At 39.1% G+C, this 22,813-nt stretch overlaps 1 protein-coding gene across 6 annotated transcripts in view; it reads left to right on the top strand.

Annotated features, from left to right (window-relative positions):
- The window catches only part of LOC103038317 (serine/threonine-protein kinase WNK2), a 93,731-nt gene extending 72,670 nt beyond the window's left edge, over nt 1–21,061 (top strand). For 3 of the 6 annotated variants that reach the window (XM_022670762.2, XM_022670767.2, XM_022670768.2), the window contains 6 exons: nt 2,962–3,167; nt 4,644–4,844; nt 6,944–7,042; nt 11,378–11,422; nt 15,262–15,569; nt 17,727–21,061. In XM_022670762.2, coding sequence (XP_022526483.2) covers nt 2,962–3,167; nt 4,644–4,844; nt 6,944–7,042; nt 11,378–11,422; nt 15,262–15,569; nt 17,727–18,086 — 1,219 coding nt within the window. In that variant the 3' untranslated portion in view covers nt 18,087–21,061. The remainder of the gene's footprint in view (nt 1–2,961; nt 3,168–4,643; nt 4,845–6,943; nt 7,043–11,377; nt 11,423–15,261; nt 15,570–17,726) is intronic. The other 3 variants (XM_022670764.2, XM_022670765.2, XM_022670766.2) reach the window with 3 other exon arrangements.
- The last annotated feature ends 1,752 nt before the right edge of the window (nt 21,062–22,813 follow it).

A 22,813-nucleotide genomic window follows, 5' to 3' on the forward strand; every position in this document is an offset into this window, starting at 1 on the left:
TAGTGAGGACCCTGGCTGCAGCATTTTGAACTAGCTGAAGTTTATTTATTTATTTAAGTTACTGCCGGAACATCCAGACAGTAGCGCATTACAATAATCTAGCCTTGAGGTAATGAAGGCATGGACTAATTTTTCTGCGTCATGCAGTGATAGGGCATTTCTTAGCTTGGCTATGTTACGTAGGTGTACAGAAGCTGTTCTAGTAACATTAGATATGTGTTTATCGAATGCTAGATCTGAATCTATGATAACTCCAAGGTTTTTAGCTGCTGAACCAGGGGTGGCTGAGAAGTCAGCCAGATTTAGCATTAAGTCTGATCATTTATTTCTAGCAGCTTTGGGGCCTAATAGGAGAACTTCTTTTTTATCACTATTTAATAGGAGGAAGTTGTGCGACATCCACAATTTTACATCTTTTACACAATCCTCGATTTTCTTTAATCTCACTCTGTCGTCAGGTTTGGCTTATGAAGAGCTGCGTGTCATCCGCATAACAATGAAAATTCACATCATGTTTTCTAATAACTTTGCCCAGTGGGAGCATATATAATGTAAATTATATATGCTCCCATCTGGTTTGCGTGTAGTTGGACGATTATTTATTTTTCAGCAGGACAATGACCCCAAACACACCTCCAGGCTGTGTAAGGGCTATTTGACCAAGAAGGAGAGTGATTGAGCGCTGCAGCAGATGACCTGACCTCCACAGTCACCAGACCTGAACCCAATCCAAATGGTTTGGGGTGAGCTGGAGCACAGAGTGAAGGCAAAGGGGCCAACAAGTCCTAAACACCTCTGGGAACTCCTGGAAAACCATTTCAGTTTACTCTACCTCTTGAAGCTCATTGAGAGAATGATGCCAAGAGTGTACAAAGCAGTAATCAGAGCAAAGGGTGGCTATTTTAAAGAAACTAGAATACATATATACATATATACGTATATATGTATATATATATACGTATATATGTATATATACATATATATATACACACACACAGAAATACAGAACTCCACATGTGTTCATTTATAGTTTTGATGTCTTCAGTGAAAATCTACAATGTAAATAATCATGAAAATAAAGAAAATACATTGAATGAGAAGGTGTTTCCAAAATTTTGGCCTGTACTGTACATCACAGAAGCAGGCCACATTGATGTTTTTCTCCTTCACTTCCTCTGAGAAAATGTTCGTTGAATTTTAATCATATTTTAGTTCTGTCTGGATCAGGGCAGGGTGCCTAATTTTGATACTTTGCATGGAACGCACAAACATGTCAAACGCTCTCTAAAGTCTGAATCTACTTTAAAACATTAAACCGCACTTCAACTGTTGACACACCACCACTGCATTGAAGTCACTCTGTGTCGCTTTCTCTCTCTCGCCCTTTCTCTCTCTCTCCTGAGATATTATAGTAAAGTGAAAAAAGAATTTAAACCACACTAAACTATTACTGCCTCCTCACAATAATACAGGGAAATGCCAGCATTTAAAAAAAAAGATCATGATAATACATTTTTAGGTTATTGGACCATAACTTATAATATAAATATAATTAATTTTGCCAATCTAATCAAAAACTGCACTGCATCCAGCAGTATGTAAGTATGTTTTTGTTTCGCAATAAAGCTCCACAAACAAAATGCTCATTGTTTTTAAAGGTTTCAACAAGGTCCAAATAAAATATGGAGTCACTCATAGTGACAGTATGGGAATGAGATTACTCATGTCGGCTTTTAAATAAATACATAGTTTGAGAATAATTATCACTTTTTGTAATTTTTGGTTGCAATTTAGAAAAAGGTATCACAAAGTATTGTATTGGTACCAAAAATTTATAATTTTTAAAACAATACCCAGTCCATACCCAGTTTCCTGTAAATCCTCAAAAAGCCTCAAAATGTCTTAAAATAGAATTTGGGTAATTAAGGTCTGAAATTGTCTTAAATTTACTGTAAAATTGCTGTAGGTCTTACATTTTCAGACTGTGTGTTTAATGCCGGTGGGAAATTACAGTGGCCTCGGGGACTGTGGACGAGACCGGCAGAGTTCGATGCGCCTGTCTTTGGCCAGCTAGCTAACGTTACCAGGGAGAGAACTAAGGTTAGCGGCGAGCCGGCTAACATTTGCAGCAAGATAGCTTACTGGAAGGTCAAAGTAAGCCTTAACTAGAATCATAATAAAGAAAAAAGTTGATTACAACTGTTGTAATCAAATGTTACCACTGGGGCATCCCACCCTACACGGGGTACAAACCAAAATCTGCACGTTTTATTAGTTTGTTTTTGTGCATTTTTATGTTATCAGATAATGATAAATGGACACTGATCATTATTTATAGAGAAGATGCTTCATTTTTCATTATTATTATTATTATTATTATTATTATTATTATTATTATTATTATTAATGCTGTTTATTATTATTATTATTATTATTATTATTAATGCTGTTATCATTGTTTTTATTATTATTATTAATAATAATAATAATTTTATTAGTAGTTTAGTTTAGTAGTTGTAGCAATGGTAGTAAGTATCATTAAAATTGTAAACAATTGGTTTCTCTTTTTTTTGCTACATAATTTTCAAATTATTGGCTTAGGACAGGCTTTTCATTTTGAGCTTTTTCATAGTTTATAATGGAGACTGCTTTAAATGTTCTTTTATTCTTTTTTGCTTCCTACATGCAGTTCAGTGTGTTTAACGTAATGCAACTTTCACATGCTATGTTGGCTCTGTTCTATAATCACAAGGGAACAAAATTTAAAGGGAAAAAACAATGTAATCTTTGTCCATTCACAATTAAATTTGAACACATTGTATATTATTTTTTCTTTTAGGATACTGATTCTTCCGACATGAACACCAGCACACGAATACACTAATAATAGGACTAGAAACATGTGCTTAAATGTACATGTAACTTATAACTTTACATTTTAATTTTACATATCTCTCTCAGGCATATGAAGGAAATCTCAGAGCTGCAGGCTCATCAGAGGGGTGAGATAGAGCAGCTGTACTCTCGGTTGGGCCGCTCTGTGCCGCCCAGCGTGGGCTTTCTGCATGCAGCGCCCCCCACTGGCCGCCGCCGAAGAGCCTCCAAACACAAACTGAAGGCCGGCAAGCTCCTCAACCCCATGGTGCAACAGCTCAAAAGCAATCGAGGTAAGTGTGAGTGTGTCTGTGCATGAACAGAACGTAGCTGTAGCTTTCACTTACGGCTTTTCAGAATCCTGTTCACACATGCAGACTTTAAACAGTTTATTTACTGCAATGTTCATACCTGCTATGAAAAGGGTCCTCAGTTCAAAAGACCAGCTCCTTAATAACTGAATCATGTTGTAAACACACAAAGCACAGCTTAGCGCTGTAACAATAGGCCACTTGAAATCATGCATCATTCTGTAGTCCTCGTACGGCTTCTGCGTCTAAGTGGTTTTTCCCTAAAGGGAAAATGAATGGGCTTTTCAAAAACCCGCCTCTGTCACATTCTGTGGTAAATAAATCTGTTCAGAACCCTGTGCGTTTTATTCTGTGTACATTTTACTCATGAAAAACACTGGATCCTCTGAATTACGAGAACATTTGAGTCGAAATGAGAAAAATGCTAGCGTTTAGCTAATGCTACAGCGGAGTGAACTGACCTCCCGGCGCCCCTGCAGAGATCAGCCGGGGACTTTTTTTCGGTGCAACACCAGCAAACTCCGGCTGTAAGTTAGGAGCATGTTACACACAGCTGATCCAACTAATGAACTAACTGCCCTTTCTGAACAGAGCTGAGAGCTTCACAGCATAAAATCACTAAAATAGGTCAGTGATACTCCAGAACCAGCTGTAACAGCTGTAAAGCTGTTTTAACATTTACCCTCTTTATTATGCAGTGAAATAAATTGGTGTTTCTGGTTCCTAGTCACCTCAGTGAGGGCAGGTAGTTAGTTGATTAGTTAGTTTTTAGTTGTTTATTTGGGTCAGGTGTTGTAATTAGTATAAAATAATGACCGTAGTTAAATACTAAACCTGCAGGGAAGAGCTGCCGAACTGAGAACCACTTTTATTATCTGCCTTTTAAAGCTCTAACACAGACTACACTGCTCAACATCACACTGCTCAACATTACTGAAAGTGTTTTCACCTGTTTAAATGCTTTAATGATCCTCTGTGAAGAAGCATTAGAATCCAAAACGCGATCTGACCAGAGTTCACGTCAGTTAAGCATTAGCTTAAAGCTAGCATTTTTCTAATTACTACGCTCTTGAAATTCAGAGGATCCAGTGATATTTAAGAGGTAAATGTGCACAGAGTAAAACGTACGGGGTTCTGAACATATTTATTTACCACAGACTCTTGGCCAGTCTTTGAAAAATCCTTTTAAATTCCCCATTCACTTGAACCGCTTAGACACGGAACCCCAAATATGGGCATAAACAACATGGTGCCAACAACAAAATGAAGACACAACTTCAGTGGTCTATAGCTTAGTGTGCAGTGCTAGCTAAAGCAATTGTAGTAAATTGGTTTTGTTAGCTTTTAGTCTACGTCTTTTTTTTTTTTTTTTTCATTTTTGGAATTGTAAAACTGGTCTTAGCCTTTAGCCCTTCTGCTAAAATGATCAACACAATCAAAATTTGTATCTCTCTATAGCTGAGACCTGTTCCAGTGCTTCAACTTCTCCAGCCAAAAGCTCGGTCCTCAACACCTCTGCAGGTTCCAGCATGGCCACGCTGCAGAGTCCTGTATCAGAACCACTGCAGCCAGTCCAAACCCAGCAGCCCTGCTCACTCAAAGTCTCTCTGTCCTCTGACAACATCTACGGTTCACCCACACACACACCACCTGGACAAGGTAACAACTCTGCACATCCAGTAAACCATAGAGAACAACGCCATTACTGTTTGTGCATAATCCCTGTGTACTTTATTAGCCAGTGTGCGTCAGTGGCACGTTCAGTCTCATCCCTTCCTCTCTCATACGGTCACATACATCCTCTCTGTGAAAGTCCATAACACACAAATTTGCATGATCACATGATGCATTTCTGGCATGCCTAGACTTTCCCCATCTGTGTCGTACATGCATATTCACATGCACCCTATAGGGCACAAGCTCCATAACGCTTTAGGAACATGGCGGACTCTTTTGGAGAATACGCTTTACATCGTGTTAACAAAACACAACACAGAAGACCAAAGAAAGAGGGAGATTGTGTATGGCAAAGTTGAAGGTACATGTGCTGTATCAAAGCTGCGTCAGTTAAAGCTGATCAGGGATTAGCTGATCTCACTCTTACTCAAGCAATTACTGTTACTAGTATATATCAAAAACTAAAACATCCAAAAGATAAATAAAAAATAGAGTACAATCAAGAGAAACATCAAGTTTTTTTTTTTTGTCCTCAAAATCATTGAATCATGAATTCGTGAACTTTGACCTTACTCAAACACTGAACAAGAAAAAAAGCTTCTTCTCTCTAAAACAAATGTTTTGTTCAAGACCATGTGGATAAGCCAGAAGCCTGTTGGAAGACCTACATTTTATGTTCACCAGAAAGCGGTATAATTGCATTTTCACCATTGAGAGAAAACCAAACCGTATCCCAACTGTGAAGTTTTGTGCCGGGTATATTATTTTTCTGCTTTGGGACTAGGACATCATGCCATTATAAATGGACCTGAGAATTCCAAATTGTACCAGCAAAGCCTCCAGCAAAATTGAACTGAAATTTCACTATTCTAGAAGTAGCAGAAACAGCAGTGGCCAAATCTCCATTAACCCTGAGCTTTAAAGGCTGCAGAATTTTTTTAATTCAGTTATTTAAGTCAATAATGCTCTTCAGATTATAAGTCTCATTTGTCAAAGTCTACGGTCAAGAGATGCTTTTGTGAAAAAGCATTTTAAACAGTACCTACTAAAGATAGTCAATAATTTGAATTAAACTTCTGTTAAAAAAAAATAAAGGTTTCAAGAGCCAAAGAATACCACATACGTCAAATATGGTGAAGGTAGTGATATGACATGAGAATATATTTAGTGCTAAAGATGGAGCTGGATCACTGGTGTTTATAGATTCTGTAGCAGGTTAAGTTTAGAAGTATACAGAGCTTTCACTTCTGCTTAAATTCAGTCACTTTCTGCAGAACTGAACACGATTTGGCCAAGTCATTCACCTGGCTTTAATTGAGTAGAGCTGAAAAACTGAAAAACAAACCCACAAGCAAAGCCGTACCTGAAGCCAGCGCCAGCAATTAAGTCTTGAAAGTAAGGAAATTCAGTGTTTGGAGTTGAGGCAGTCAGTAAGTGAAAGAATCTGGATCTGATATTAAAAGTAACTTTTATTTGTGTTTTGAGCCTTCTAACTTGCAATATTTGTAGACCCTACAATCACATTTGATTGATTGATGGATGCTGAAATTTAAATCTACAAAGTTGGTGTACAGAGGCAAAATTACGAAACTTGCCACTTATGATCCTGACTGTAAATGCAAGTGCTGTTACAGTTTACTCAGTACAGATTATGTACACTCTGCCATACACTACCAAGGCTTTCCAACAGTGCACGTTTTACACCACAGTGGTCCAGATCTTCACACACTACAAACTTTTACTCCTTTTGGTTAATAAGAAACAGTATAATCTTCACAAATTGCTGCAATCTGATCTTAAAGTGGTGGTAATAAGTTGATCACAAAATTATTACTGTTGACTCGCTATACCTGACCCCCAAGAATAGTCTTGTTGTAAGAAACACACTCACTCACCCATCCATCATAAACGTGACCATGAGTCCTATTGTCTTTGGCTGTGCCTTACTGACAATGCTGAGATGATGCGGGTCTCTGAGCCCTGATGTGTTCGCTGTTACACCACTCTCTCTCTCTTTCTCTCTTTCTCCCTCTTTCTCTCTCCTCTGCTTTCTTCTCTCTTTTTATATTCGTTTTTCACAGGCTGGACCGTTTACCACCAAACATCCGAGAGAGTCACCTATAAATCTAGTAGCAAACCGCGCACTAGATTCCTCAGTGGACCCGTGTCTCTGTCCATCTGTTTGTATTTGTTCTTTTCTACTTTATTCACTCATTCATCCTTCCTCCATACATCTCCCTTTACCCACTCTTTTGTTTTTTCTCTCTCGCTCTAATTTTTTTTAGCTTTTGTGTCTTTACATTTTAGTTTTTTGTCTCTCACACTTGTTTTTATTTAGTTTTTGTTGTTTTCTTTCTTTAAGTTGGCTTGGAAAAGGCAAAAAACTTTGCAACAATAATTTAAGTCAGTAATGCTCTTGAGGTGATAAGAGTATCGTTGTCAAGAGATGCATTCATAAAGATTGATTTTAAACAGTGCCTGCTTCTGAAACAGGATATTAATTAAGATAAAACCAACAATAACTTGCATCAGGGGAAGAAAAGGCATACTACATGTTTCAAACATGGACAAGGTAGTTTTATGACATGATCTTTCAGTGCTACAGTGTATCATTGTTATTAATTGTTGTTTATTTTTGTAGTAGAATGAATTTAGAAGTATACAGAGCGTTTGTTTCTGCTTGAATTCGGTCATGTAAAAAGTTACATTTACTCTTCAAACAAACATCTTAGCAACCCTTTTATTTTTTATTGTTAATAGCGCACTTTTTCAAGCCAAATTAATCTGCTTATAGTTTTCTTTGCTTTTCTTTATTTTTCTGATTTAAATTTGCTCTTTCTTTCTTCAGTCTTTTATTCCTTGTTTCCCAATGTATTTATATGCTGATTTTTTTTCTCTAAATTCTTCTTTATCCCCAAACCATCTTCACACACAGCCATCCACTTTTCATTTGTTCTCAGACCCGGACCATGTTTTCCACTCACCCAATCATGTTGTCCCCCGTCAGCTCTTCAGGCTCCTTTGTTTCTGTTACCTGTATTCTTCTAGTCATTTTCTTTCATACAAACGCTTTGTGCTCCGCTTCTGCTTACCAGATAATGTTAACCCTGTCTTCCCCCAAACATGGGCCTTCCAAACCTTCCAGACCCTTTTATTGAGGGAGTATAGCTGTAGGTTTCTGCCAAAGCCTTTGTATCTTCTGTACATGTGCTTTCTTTCTTTCACTAATTGTCCCTGGCTCGCTCGGGTCACGTTTTAAAAAAAAAAAAAAGAAAAAGAAAAAAGCCCCAAGCCAGCGTAAGAGGATGATTGGCGCGATCTCATGTTTGGATTCGGAAGACGTGCATGCCAGGGGCACGAGCCAGGGTCACTGTGGAGACCATCAGGGCTGTATTTTGAATTCTTACCTCACTTCTTCTTCCTCTCTGGCTCTCCACTGCATGACTTTCTCTTTAAACAAAGTAAAGGCTGCATTTGCTCCTCAGTATTTAGAGTCTTGTTTTAATCATTTCTTTGTTATGCTTTAATTGCTTAAATAGCTGCACTTTGATCTTGTTTCTATTTTAAGTGTAGCTTACTTTAAGTTCTATTTCTTGTTCCTTTTTAGTTCTATTATAAAATATATAACTATATACTTACAGCTCTGCCCCCCCTAAAATTAACTACTGTACTGATTAAGCATAGGCATTAAATTACACTGAAATTAAGTCCAAATTTAAATTAATTAAACAAACGAGACATTCTTTTCCAGTTTTGTGGAGAGCAAATTTGCAGGGCAAAAGGGTCACTTTAACACACCTGTTGTAAAATTATTGGTTCTTGAGCTTTTAAGTCATCAGGTAGTCTTATTTTATTCACAAATATCTCAAGTAAGTCTGAAGTATTACATTCTAGATATCTGAGGATTCAGATGGTTTACCACAAAAGCTAACTAGTAAACTGATTTATTTTACATACAGTTAAACCTGTAGCTGTGCTCCTACTGCCAAGATGTCCTTTATTCTGAAAAGTGGTGGAATATGTTTGTAAATATGTATGTAAATCAGATCCCTAAAAATTTGCTTCAATTAACTTGACCAATTTTTCGTCAGCGCCTTTCGTATGTAAAAAGGTGTAAAAGGTTTACCACTACTGCTTTAAATCTTCAAATGCTATAAACAGTTCCAACCAGTTACAGTTGTGTTATAGAGACCTGGCATGATCCTGTAAACCCCTACCTATAAACATATATATTAGATTCAAGACATACCTCTACACTTTGTCATCTTCCACCATTTAAAGAGCTTCTGTTTTTTCCTTTTTTTAATCATATTAACTTTGACTTTAAAAATGCAGTGCCTATATTATTTAAAAATAATTATCCATAAAGTGTCCAAAGGTGGGAGGGCCTTGTCCAAAAGTTATCCATCAACTTATCGTAATGGAGCATTATAAACATGCCATTTATTTCATAATTGTTGGAAACTTTGGCTTCATTGCTCCAATATACAGTTGTGGTCAAAAGTTTACATACACTTGTAAAAAAACATAATGTTATGGCTGTCTTGAGTTTTCAATAAGTTCTACAACTCTTATTTTTCTGTGATAGAGTGATCGGAACACATACATGTTTGTCACAAAAAACAGTCATAAAATTTGGTTCTTTCATAAATTTATTATGGGTCTGCTGAAAATGTCACCAAATCTGCTGGGTCAAAAATATACATACAGCAACATTAGTATTTGGTTACATGTCCCTTGGCCATTTTCACGGCAACTAGGCGCTTTTGGTAGCCATCCACAAGCTCCTGGCAAGCTTCAGGTCGAATGTTTGACCACTCTTCTTGACAGAATTGGTGCAGTTCAGCTAAATGTGATGGTTTTCTTGCATGAACCCGTTTCTTTAGCACTGTCCACATGTTCTCAATGGGGTTTAAGTCAGGACTTTGGGAAGGCCATTCTAAAACCTTAATTCTAGCCTGGTTTAGCCATTCCTTTACCACTTTTGATGTGTGTTTTGGGTCATTGTCTTGTTGGAACACCCAACTGCGCCCAAGACCCAACCTTCGGGCTGATGGTTTTAAGTTTTCCTGCAGAATTTGGAGGTAATCCTCCTTCTTCATTATCCCATTTACTTTCTGCAAAGAACCAGTTCCACTGGCAGCAAAACATCCCCAGAGCATAATACTACCACCACCATGCTTGACAGTAGGCATGGTGTTCCTGGGATTAAAGGCCTCACCTTTTCTCCTCCAAACATATTGCTGGGTGTTGTGGCCAAACAGCTCAATTTTTGTTTCGTCTGACCAGAGAACTTTCCTCCAGAAGGTTTTATCTTTGTCCATGTGATCAGCAGCAAACTTCAGCCGAGTCTTAAGGTGCCTTTTCTGGAGCAAGGGCTTCTTTCTTGCACGGCAGCCTCTCAGTCCATGGAGATGTAAAACACGCTTGACTGTGGAGACTGACACCTGTGTTCCATCAGCTTCCAAATCCTTGCAGACCTGCTTCTTGGTGATTCTTGGTTGACTCTTGACCATCCTGACCAATCTCCTCTCGGCAGCATGTGATAGCTTGCGTTTTCTTCCTGATCGTGGCAGTGACACAACTGTTCCATGCACTTTATACTTGCGTATAATTGTCTGCACAGTTGCTCTTGGGACCTGTAGCTGCTTTGAAATGGCTCCAAGTGACTTCCCTGACTTGTTCAAGTCAATAATTCGCTTTTTCAGATCCACACTGAGTTCCTTTGACTTTCCCATTGTAGCTTTTGTAGCTGAGTCTAATCACTGGGTCAAATGAGCCCTAGTTAAATGGGCTCATGAGAAGTCAACAGCTGTAGTCAATCAGAATCACTTACAAGAAGTGAAGAGGCCATGACATGAAGCTAATTTGATTGACACAACTCGCTACATCACCAAAATTGACAAATTTTGTTGCTGTATGTATATTTTTGACCCAGCAGATTTGGTGACATTTTCAGCAGACCCATAATAAATTTATGAAAGAACCAAATTTTATGACTGTTTTTTGTGACAAACATGTATGTGTTCCGATCACTCTATCACAGAAAAATAAGAGTTGTAGAACTTATTGAAAACTCAAGACAGCCATAACATTATGTTTTTTACAAGTGTATGTAAACTTTTGACCACAACTGTAAAGCTTAAGAAAACAAACTTTGGATTTTAGTTGTAATTTTTTTGGGGTTGTTTTTTTTTTTTTTTTTTTTTTTAGCTCTTTCCAGTTCTTTTTTTAGCTCTTTCCAGTTTCGGATTTCTATTTATTTGTTATTTGGGGTCTGCCCAAATAGGTTTGTGTTCCTCTGATAAATCACCTGCACCCACCTTCTCCCAAACACCCAACTTTTAGTGGCTAACTAAATCTCCCAGCACCTCCTTCTCTTCCTGATCCTGTTTCTGTTCACTGATTGGCCGCTGTCTTTGGCTTTCCAGCAGCTTGTCCAATAAGCTGTGTGGTGTGTTGTTTCCTGCCTCCCCCCTAACCATGTGTGTCTGTATTGTTTTGCCTCTTTATAGGGTCCACTCTGAAACGACTATGTCTAGGCAAAGAGCGCAGTAGTAGTAACTATCCTATTTACTCTTCTTCTGTCTCTTTTTCATCCTTTGTTTTACTCCCTCACCCTCCCTTGACTTTATTTCTTTTCTTTCGTTTTTTTTTTCTGTCTCTTGGCATGGCCACTTGTGAAAGTAAATGCTGTGGCGATCATCTACTGGTTGCGATAGCGTGCAGCTGTGTGTTACTTTTTTTAACGTTTAACGTTCTTTTGTTTCTCTAGTGCATGGCGATATGTGGCGTGACTTCAGTGAATTGCTGTTTCATTTATGTTCACGTGTGCAATTGTTTTGCGTTTTTTTTTTTTTGTTTGTTTTTAACAGTCATGCCGGTTGTTGAATCTTTAATCATTTGGTTGCTTATTGTAAGAAACACTCGGCCTATCCCAGCCGACATCGGGTGGAAGGCAGGATACACCCTGGACAGGCCACCAGTGTGTGTGTGTGTGTGTGTGTGTGCGTAATATACAGTTGTGGTCAAAAGTTTACATACACTTGTAAAAAAACATAATGTTATGGCTGTCTTGAGTTTTCAATAAGTTCTACAACTCTTATTTTTCTGTGATAGAGTGATCGGAACACATACATGTTTGTCACAAAAAACAGTCATAAAATTTGGTTCTTTCATAAATTTATTATGGGTCTGCTGAAAATGTCACCAAATCTGCTGGGTCAAAAATATACATACAGCAACAAAATTTGTCAGTTTTGGTGATGTAGCGAGTTGTGTCAATCAAATTAGCTTCATGTCATGGCCTCTTCACTTCTTGTAAGTGATTCTGATTGACTACAGCTGTTGACTTCTCATGAGCCCATTTAAATAGGGCTCATTTGACCCAGTGATTAGACTCAGCTACAAAAGCTACAATGGGAAAGTCAAAGGAACTCAGTGTGGATCTGAAAAAGCGAATTATTGACTTGAACAAGTCAGGGAAGTCACTTGGAGCCATTTCAAAGCAGCTACAGGTCCCAAGAGCAACTGTGCAGACAATTATACGCAAGTATAAAGTGCATGGAACAGTTGTGTCACTGCCACGATCAGGAAGAAAACGCAAGCTATCACATGCTGCCGAGAGGAGATTGGTCAGGATGGTCAAGAGTCAACCAAGAATCACCAAGAAGCAGGTCTGCAAGGATTTGGAAGCTGATGGAACACAGGTGTCAGTCTCCACAGTCAAGCGTGTTTTACATCGCCATGGACTGAGAGGCTGCCGTGCAAGAAAGAAGCCCTTGCTCCAGAAAAGGCACCTTAAGACTCGGCTGAAGTTTGCTGCTGATCACATGGACAAAGATAAAACCTTCTGGAGGAAAGTTCTCTGGTCAGACGAAACAAAAATTGAGCTGTTTGGCCACAACACCCAGCAATATGTTTGGAGGAGAAAAGGTGAGGCCTTTAATCCCAGGAACACCATGCCTACTGTCAAGCATGGTGGTGGTAGTATTATGCTCTGGGGATGTTTTGCTGCCAGTGGAACTGGTTCTTTGCAGAAAGTAAATGGGATAATGAAGAAGGAGGATTACCTCCAAATTCTGCAGGAAAACTTAAAACCATCAGCCCGAAGGTTGGGTCTTGGGCGCAGTTGGGTGTTCCAACAAGACAATGACCCAAAACACACATCAAAAGTGGTAAAGGAATGGCTAAACCAGGCTAGAATTAAGGTTTTAGAATGGCCTTCCCAAAGTCCTGACTTAAACCCCATTGAGAACATGTGGACAGTGCTAAAGAAACGGGTTCATGCAAGAAAACCATCACATTTAGCTGAACTGCACCAATTCTGTCAAGAAGAGTGGTCAAACATTCGACCTGAAGCTTGCCAGGAGCTTGTGGATGGCTACCAAAAGCGCCTAGTTGCCGTGAAAATGGCCAAGGGACATGTAACCAAATACTAATGTTGCTGTATGTATATTTTTGACCCAGCAGATTTGGTGACATTTTCAGCAGACCCATAATAAATTTATGAAAGAACCAAATTTTATGACTGTTTTTTGTGACAAACATGTATGTGTTCCGATCACTCTATCACAGAAAAATAAGAGTTGTAGAACTTATTGAAAACTCAAGACAGCCATAACATTATGTTTTTTTACAAGTGTATGTAAACTTTTGACCACAACTGTATATATATATGAAGAGTTTGGTTCCAAAACGCTATAAATCCATTTTTATCAATTTGAGTAAAAAAGGGTTTTCTTTAGCGAGAAAGTGGTAGGCTGAAAACCACTGTTTTCTGTTTCAAACTATCAAATACCATACTAAGGTTAAAATAACACAAAAAAATCAAATCAAGATTTTAATATTTAAAGATTTATTTTTAAAAATAATTCGTTTTTTCGCAAAACTCAATAAATCCATGCCAAGTTTTTTTTTCTTCAAAATGTCTTATATATCCTTTGGCATCAATAGATTTTTTTTTTACTAATAATGTGCAAAATACAATAATAAATAACAGTAAATTGCCTAAAAACACAAATTTCAAAACATTTCTTTTCGAAAAAGTGCAAAATTCCATTAAAGAACAAGACATTAACACTATAAAATCCCCAAAATCACGTTACATTAGTGTGTGTGTGTGTGTGTGTGTGTGTGTGTGTGTGTGTGTGTGTGTGTGTGTGTGTGTGTGTGTGTGTGTGTGTGTGTGTGTGTGTGTGTGTGTGTGTGTGTGTGTGAACTGCAGATGACAGCGGGTATCCCCCCCCCTCCTGAATGCCTCATTTTCTTTTCACGTCCATGAGACTCTTTTGATGGCTTTCTCTTTTTTTTCAATAACTGCTTCACGAACAGGCTCCTCTATACCATCAAAAACGTTCATTTTCGCGGACTTTGAGAGTGAAAAACGAAAGTGAAAATAGGCTACACGAAATACCGGCACGCTCAACAGCACGCGTGTTTACATTCTATAGCTCGTGGAATGCTGCCCTGTGATTGGATGAGTGGAGATGTGGCGTTCTGCGGAAAAACAAGACTGGCGTTTATCGCGTTTTGGAAAGAAAGAGAAAACAGGGCAGTATTTAATGGCGGATGTGGCGTTTTGATGAAAATTGAATATTGTTGCTATTCTCTTATGGCGTCCCCTCAGGATGATGTGCTGCAAGTAAGCCGAAGCAGCTGTGGCTGGTTATCTTTTAGTCTTGCTTAGTTTGGGTTTTCCTCTCTTACAGATAAAAAGATACACAAATACAAATAAGCCACTATGTTCTCTTCTAATGTTAGTTTAGCTCCAATTTTCCAATTTGATTCAGCTGAGCTAGTCTAGCAGTCAATGTAGAGATGAGATTTTAAAAGCTAAAGTTGGCGAGCTCTCCTCCAGTGGATGGTGGCACAGGAAGAGTTGCAGTAATGAGGCCTGGTTCCTGTTGCAACCTGTATTCACTTAACTAACAAAGGAGGTCTGGAGGTGATGAGCTGCTCTCTGGTTATTCCCCCAAAATCCTTGTCAGGTTTTACTGTTTCACAACTTTGATTAGGATGGGAATTAGGGGCTATAAATATAATTAGCCAGAACTGTTGCATAACAGTGTTGTAATTTTGGACTTGGCCTGTTTTACCACTGGGTTTGGATTCTTCTATATTTTCTTTTGAAGGAGGAACAACCCTGTTTGAGGTTGAGCGTTAGCCAAACCCATTTTTACCTATGCCAAAATAAATACAGTTTGAATTGGTCTAATAAAATTAACACCATCAGTATGACAGAGGCTTTATGGGGCATGTTTAACACTGGTTTAATGCTTTAACACCAAGCAACCAAATGATTATCCACAGCTCAGGCAAACAGAGTTTCTAGCCTTTCTTTGTTCATTGACATTTGATTATTTTGCAGCACTTGTAAAAGATTAACTTTTTATTCCAGGGTCTTCGCACAGCGCTGGTGCTACCCCAGTGACCACAGCATCCAATCAGCAATCTACCCCACCTCCTGTGGTAACACCTGTGCCACCTCCCCGGCCAATGACAGCGCTGGCGCAGGCTCAGACGAACAACAGCAACAATAAAACCGGGACTTTTACAGATGACTTGCACAAGCTGGTGGATGATTGGGCTAAGGAAACGCTTGCTGTCGCCCCTCAGCCCCGCCCCTCTCTAAACCAGATTAAACAGCAGCAGCGGCATCAGGACTTCAAGCCAACATCCATACGTATGAGTGGAGCTTCGAATCAGGCAAGTTTTTAAACGTTTTTTAAACTTTCAAAGCAAGATTGCAGTTGTGATGTTCATTTGGAGGAATTATTAAATGTGTAATATTAACTATTAATTTACCTGCTTGGTCAAAATCTGCTAACTGCACTTCTCATACCTGTGCAATTATTCAGAGAGTTATGTTAATAGTAGATATTGATTTCCTAAATCATACTAAGATCTAGAAATCTCTTAACACTAATATTCTTGATTTCCTCAAAACAAACTGTTTTGCCAGAAATAATCAAGCAGGGTTTAACACAGCACTCCCTAATGAATATAAATTAACTTTTTCTTTATCTCTTTAGTACGGTGGCCCTGAAGTGCAAAACAAATTAACATGTCAGAAAACAAATTTACCAAAATTAAAACAAATTTACAAGACGCAAAACAAATTTACAAGACGCAAAACACTTTTACAAACTGCGGTTTCTGACGGAAAGGGAGGGTCTAACACACAGGAAGTTCTTGTTGCGGACCCTCCTTGTCAGTACAGCTGCTTTACAAAGAGAGAGTGGAGTTATGGACACTAAACTACGTTTTGTGGCACGTATTGTAGCAGCAGCAGTAAATACATAAACTATCCCTGTCCTGTTGCTACTGCCCCCGCCGCACGGTTCAGCTAATGCCCCGCGGTCATCAGCCACTGCCCCGCCGCGGTCATCAGCCACTGTCCTGCCACGGGGCAGTCAGGATGTTTGATCACCACCTCAACTCAAACTTATTGGATGGAGAAGGGCTTTATTCTACCCTCTAGCTTACGCTTGGCATTAGGTATGGTGTCTATAGTTTGCATATATCTGCCCTAGAAATGTTTATTCTACACCGTGCTTACAGATAACTGATGGAACTATTGGAGAGAGTCACATGGCAGACCTCCAATTATGCATGTTATGCGAGTAATGTCAAATATAAATCTTTATTTTAATTTTCTCCCAATTTAGCTGCGGAGGAAAGCGCAGCGACTCTAGGAGTGATCACCCTAGGAGTGATGAGGGAAAAGAGCGCCACCCAGAGAGAGCAAGGCTTATAGTGCTCTTTCAGGGCTAAAGTACGGTGGCCCTGCAAAACAAGTGCAAAACAAATTGAAGTCAGAAAACAAATTTACAAAACTTAAAACAAATTTACAAGACGCAAAACACTTTTACAAACTGCGATTTCTGACAGAAAGGGAGGGTCTAACACACAGGAAGTGCTTGTTGCGGACCCTCCTTGTCAGTCAAGCTGCTTCACAAAGAGAGAGTGGACACTGAATTACGTTTTGTGGCACGTATTGTAGCAGCAGCAGTAAATACATAAAGTATCCCTGTCCTGTTGCTACTGCTCCCGCCGCGGGGTTCAGCTAATGCCCCGCGGTTATCAGCCACTGCGGCGGGGCAGTGGCTGATAACCGCGGGGCAGTGGCAATTTGTTTTAAGTTTTGTAAATTTGTTTTCTGACTTCAATTTGTTTTGCACTTCAGGGCCACCGTACTTTAGCCCTGAAAGAGCACTATAAGCCTTGCTCTCTCTGGGTGGCGCTCTTTTCCCTCATCACTCCTAGGGTGATCACTCCTAGAGTCGCTGCGCTTTCCTCCGCAGCTAAATTGGGAGAAAATTAAAATAAAGATTTATATTTGACATTACTCGCATAACATGCATAATTGGAGGTCTGCCATGTGACTCTCTCCAATAGTTCCATCAGTTATCTGTAAGCACGGTGTAGAATAAACATTTCTAGGGCAGATATATGCAAACTATAGACACCATACCTAATGCCAAGCGTAAGCTAGAGGGTAGAATAAAGCCCTTCTCCATCCAATAAGTTTGAGATGAGGTGGTGATCCAACATCCTGACTTTGTTTTACCCTCTTATGTGGTAAACCTTTAATTTTAGAAAACAATGAAAGAACGGGTGTCCTAATACAATGTGTAGTTTATCCACCAAAGAAACTAGCTCAAAAGCCTTTTTACTTTCCCTCCAAAATCAGGACTGGCCACAATCTCTTGATTTTGTTCAACCCACCTAAAGATGACTAGCATAACAAATCATTTTTCTTATTGAACGAAGAAAGGATTATTGTTTATTGTATGTACAGAAACTGTAGTGCACTTCTTTTGAGCATTATTTCTTGATCTTCTCTATTCTTTCTGTGTGCAGATAAAGCCTCCAGTTCCTCCAAGCTCTTTGCCGTTTCAGCTGCCACTCACCTGCCCGCTCTCTTCATCAATGGGTCCGGCAATGCCCCCTACCCTCAGCACCACACCCTCACCCGTCCTCCAGCCGGCCAGCTACCTTCTTCCCACTGCTCCTTTCGGAGGAGTGATGCCAACCCCAGGGTACCAGACACAGTGGCCTGGAATTCCTTGTCCAGCTGGCACGATGGGCCCAGGGAACTTGCTTGGCACGGCGGGTATGGTACCCTTCCCTGCACTGGCCAACCCTGCACTGCAAGCCTTTCCAATGGCGCTGAATGGCTCGGACAACCCTGTGTGTCCTGGCAGCGCTAGAACTGTTTAATTCACCTTCTCACCCGAGTCACCCAGTGTTTTCCTACTAATCCCATTCCACGAGCAAAGTCCTGGGCCAACAACTAATCCGTACATTTTACACATGCGCTAATGCGTGAGGTTACCATGATCTCACATCATTTGAAACTACAGTACTTCACTCCTAATTCCTTTGCATTGGTCCAGTGTTAATGATGTAAATCTCCTCCCTTCCCATCCAGAGCCTGTAAATAGTGTGTGTGTGTGCACGTGTGCCGGAGAGAGTGGAAGTACGTCTGCATTTGTCTGTATTGTATCACTATGGCCTTTATGAATTCTACAGCCATAATTGGTCAATCTCATGTGGTCTCTATTATATTTTTCGTATTATGTTTTGTCCCCCCCTTCCCACAAGTCAGCAAATCACTGTTTCAAAGGCCTAGAAGAGATGAAACAAAAGGGTTTTTTTTTGCTGATGGCCACCAGAGCTGTAGCTACACAATACACTGTGGAGGGTGAGGGGAGGAGCAGATCATTTTAGAAGCACTATCTAATCTAATCTGTTTAGTGATAAAGAGTAAAGATTTCCAGCACAACATCTTCACCTGTACCTGTATTTGTGGGACTACAGATCTATGGTTGTTTTCTTAAGATTATTACTTTAAACTGTTTGTTTGGTTTTTTTTTTGTGTTCATCCACAGTGTAGAAGGAAGTCTCGGACCACATTACAAATTCTCTACACAAAAAAAGAAAGAGTCTCAAGGAGAACGTAGTGCCTTGTGATCCCAAAAATCTGCAAGTCTTTAATGCGTTACCGTGAATCTTGTTTTAGAATAAAGTCGTATTTTCACTTTCTTCCCCCTTTTTGCACATTTATTTAGTCGATACTTGATTGTTTACATTTTTAATATCCTTCAGATTAAGCACTGCATGCACCATGCTCTTAATTTGATTGCACAACTGTAACAACATTTTGTATTGGTCCAAAAAATTTAACATTTAAACAGATTTGGTTTTGGTTTACAATGCTGACACAAAGCTGTTTCAAGCACAATGTGAGAAATTTAACATCTAAACTGATGCCCACTTGCTTTTGCCATCTTGCTGTCGGGCAACGAATCAACACAGCCTCTGTTACTGCATTCATAGAAATGTGAAACGGGAGAAATTGTGGTGCTTGAGAACGGCATGGTTTTCATAGTGCGTTTTGGTGAGGGAGGGGCAGGAGAACCTGTTTGCATGCTTTAAAGTTTATTGGTTGTTTTGTTTGTTTGTGTGTGTACTGTTTGTATCTGAGAATGTAGCGCTAGCCGCACCATGGCGATGTGGTAGTGGGACAGTGTAGCTATGTAGCGTTACAGTACAGCCGGTGTGATCTGGGTGGGAGGGTGACGACTGTGTAGCTACATACATTTATTTAAGTGCAATCTCTCCTCATTTCATAATGGATTAATCAGATGAAAGTAGGAAAAGCTTTGAGAAATGGCCTTGCCGCTAGCCTTATCCACACTCCAGGGGCCAGTATTTGGCACTGTACAGGACTGCCTAGCGTTCCATACACTGACTAAAATGAACTTAGTTTAGGTTGAACTTCAGTTCGGTGTTTTTATCTTATCCCTTGGCACTTTTTTTGTATTTGATTTTTGTATTGGAGGTATTGTTTATTTGTGGAGGACTGTGCAATCTGTAGACTAATTCAGATGGTCTATTTACTTACTTTACTTACTAGCTTATTTTTTTCTTCTTTATTTTCTTGTTTTTTTCCCATTCTCCAGTGCTGCTAGTGTATCTTGAGTGACCGATATATTTTAAAAAACAGTGGTGAGCGACAGTGACTAAAAGCACACACAAAGTAGTGTACACACTACACAAGGCAATACATTGACTTGGCTCTTACAAACTGACCAAGTTATTTCTAGAAAAGTGTGGAAACTAAAAGTCCAGCCCTAAGCCATTTGAACAGCAGTTCCAGATACTGCTCTCTTCATGTTGGCATTTGTGCAGAAGAATCTAGCCATGCTCCGCCCAGAAATGTGCTACTTTTTGTAGACTGGGTCTGTAACAAAGGCTATGCTACTGGGCTGGGTTGTGTTTGTGTCACTAATCAAAACCAAATTAGCCACCAGATTGAAAACAATCGAATATTAACAAGACTACATCATTTGGTCTATACTAATAACACTGTAACCTCGTAACAGTTGATAATAGAATATTTCTGCTGGTGGTTGGAGCATATATACCATTCCCCTGTTTTACTTTAGTTATGTTTCAGATGATCTAAAGTTCATCAGGTCTGATTTAAGCATAATGGCCTTGAGTCCTAAAGACACTGCTATAGTAAAACTGCACTTCCCTGTTTTCTCCACAATCAAAGCCTGACGTTAAAGTACTATAGAGTACTAAAAACTTGGACCAGCACGCTCAGGCTCTGCACTCCAACTTCCTTAAAATAAAAAAAATAATAATAATAAATAAAATCGAGCCACTGTTTTGTATCCTGTGTTGAGGAGGTTGTGAACCGTGGTTCTGCCAAGCTGTGAAATTGTACAGGTTGCCTGTAATTAATGTATGTATATTTCCTCAGCTTTGTACAACTTAATTTTTTGTTTCTTTTGGGGCCTTTCCCTTGTGTACATCTTTTTATTCCATCAATTCAGTATGAATTGGACTTTTTATATAGGCTATTATGCAGATTCCTCTGTTGTTTTGGGTGGAACACTTCTAGTACGAGATTTTTGTCCTCTGTTACTTCTTGTATTTCGCATCCACTTTGCCATTTCTGTGCAATCCTTAATCAGATGTGGAACTCACTTATTATTTATTGTTAACTGCTGACCATTATATTATTATTTTTGTTATGGAAGCTTTGTTCTTAATTGCTTCTCCATAGAAAACACACACTCTCTGCATTACTTTATTCAGCCCAGCCCAAACAAGCTGCACTCCAATAACAAAGACTCTGTACATGTTTAAGAAATAAATAAACATTATTTTGTGCTTGATAACGGAGTCCTGGTTTTGTGTGTTTATTGACTTGTTGTGTTAGTCTGGAAGATGCTAAGCTGGATGTGGTCACCAGGTTCACCAAACCTCTTTGCAATGTTCCTGTTGGAAACAAACCACCCAGAAATTTCGGCTTAATTTTGAAGTCATATGTTAACGACTTCTACACTGTAGTGTACTGTTAATGACTTCTACACGGGTATGTCTACACTGTGATGAGTAACTTGAGATATCAATTTTTTTACTAGTCAAAATCAGAATTGTATATATCTATATTTTAATATATTGTAATATAGTTCTAAAGGGTCATTAAAGACCTCTGTAACTCGGCTGTTCTTAATGGAATTTCACTCTCTTTTCTGCAGTCACATTTTACTAGTAAAAACTGAATTCCAAAATGATATACAGTTGCAAGAAATGTGAACCTTTTGGGATTACTTGGGTTTCTGCATAAATTAGTAAATATATATAATAGATATCTTCATCTAGGTCTCAGCTATAGACAAATATAGACTGCTTAAACTAATACCACACAAAATAATGTGTTTGGATGATTTTATTGAAAACAACATGTTAACATTCACAGTGAGGGGGGAAAAATGTGAACCTTTGTATTTAATATCTGGTTGATCCTCCTTTGGCAACAAAAACTTCAACCAAACATTTCCTGTAGTTGCAGATCAGACCTGCAGAACGGTCAGGAGGAATTTTGGATCATTTCTCTTCACAAAACTGTTTCAGTTCAGCTACATTACTGGGATATCTGGTGTGAGTCGCTCTCTTGAGGTCATGATGCCACAACATCTCAATTGGGTTGAGGTCAGGACTCTCAAGAATGCGTATTTTCTTCTGTTGAAGCCATTCGGTTGTTTATGTACTTCTGTGTTTTGGGTCGGTGTCCTGTTGCATCATCCATCCTCTGTTGAGCTTCAGTTGACGGACAGATGGTCTTAAGTTTTCCTGTAAAATATTTTTGTAAACTTGGGAATTCATTTTTCATTGATGGGATGAGATTTTGATGATTGTGCTGGGCCTGTGTGTGTTTCTTCCAAAAACAAAATCAATTTTGTTTTTTTCTGTCCACAGAATATTTAGCCAGTAGTGCTGTGGAACATACAGGTGCTTTTTTGCAAACTTCAAATGTGCAGAATTTTTTTTTTTTTTTTGACAGTAGTGGCTTCATCCGTGATGTCCTCCGATGAACTCCATTCTAGTTTAATGTTTTTCTTATTGTAGATTTTTCAACAAAAATGTTAGCTTGTGCCAGAGATCTCTGTAAGTCTTCAGCTGACGCTCTAGGATTCTTCCTCACCTCATTGATCATTCTGCGCTGTGCTCTTGCAGTCATCTTTACAGGATGACCACGCCTAGGGAGAGCAGCAACAGTGCTGATCTTTCTCCATTCGTATACTGTCTGTGTTACCGTGGACACATGAACATCAAGGCTTTTAGACATACTTTTTTAACACTTTCCAGCTTCATGCAGGTCGACAATTCTTGAACATAGGTCTTCTGAGAGCTCTTTTGTGTGAGGCATGATTCACATCAAGCAATGCTTCTTAAGAACAGCAAACTCAAAACTGGTGTGTTTTTATAGGGCAGGGCAGCTTTAACCAACACATCCAATCTAATCACATCCTGGCTCTAATTAGCTCTTAGAAAAGTCATTAGCCTAGGGTAGAGGTCACTAATAGGTGGACCGCGGTCCGGGTCCGGACCCAAACCGATAAACTACTGAGAAGGATTTAATTCTG

Source organism: Astyanax mexicanus, chromosome 12, assembly GCF_023375975.1.
Source record: "Astyanax mexicanus isolate ESR-SI-001 chromosome 12, AstMex3_surface, whole genome shotgun sequence".
Taxonomy (NCBI): domain Eukaryota; kingdom Metazoa; phylum Chordata; class Actinopteri; order Characiformes; family Acestrorhamphidae; genus Astyanax; species Astyanax mexicanus.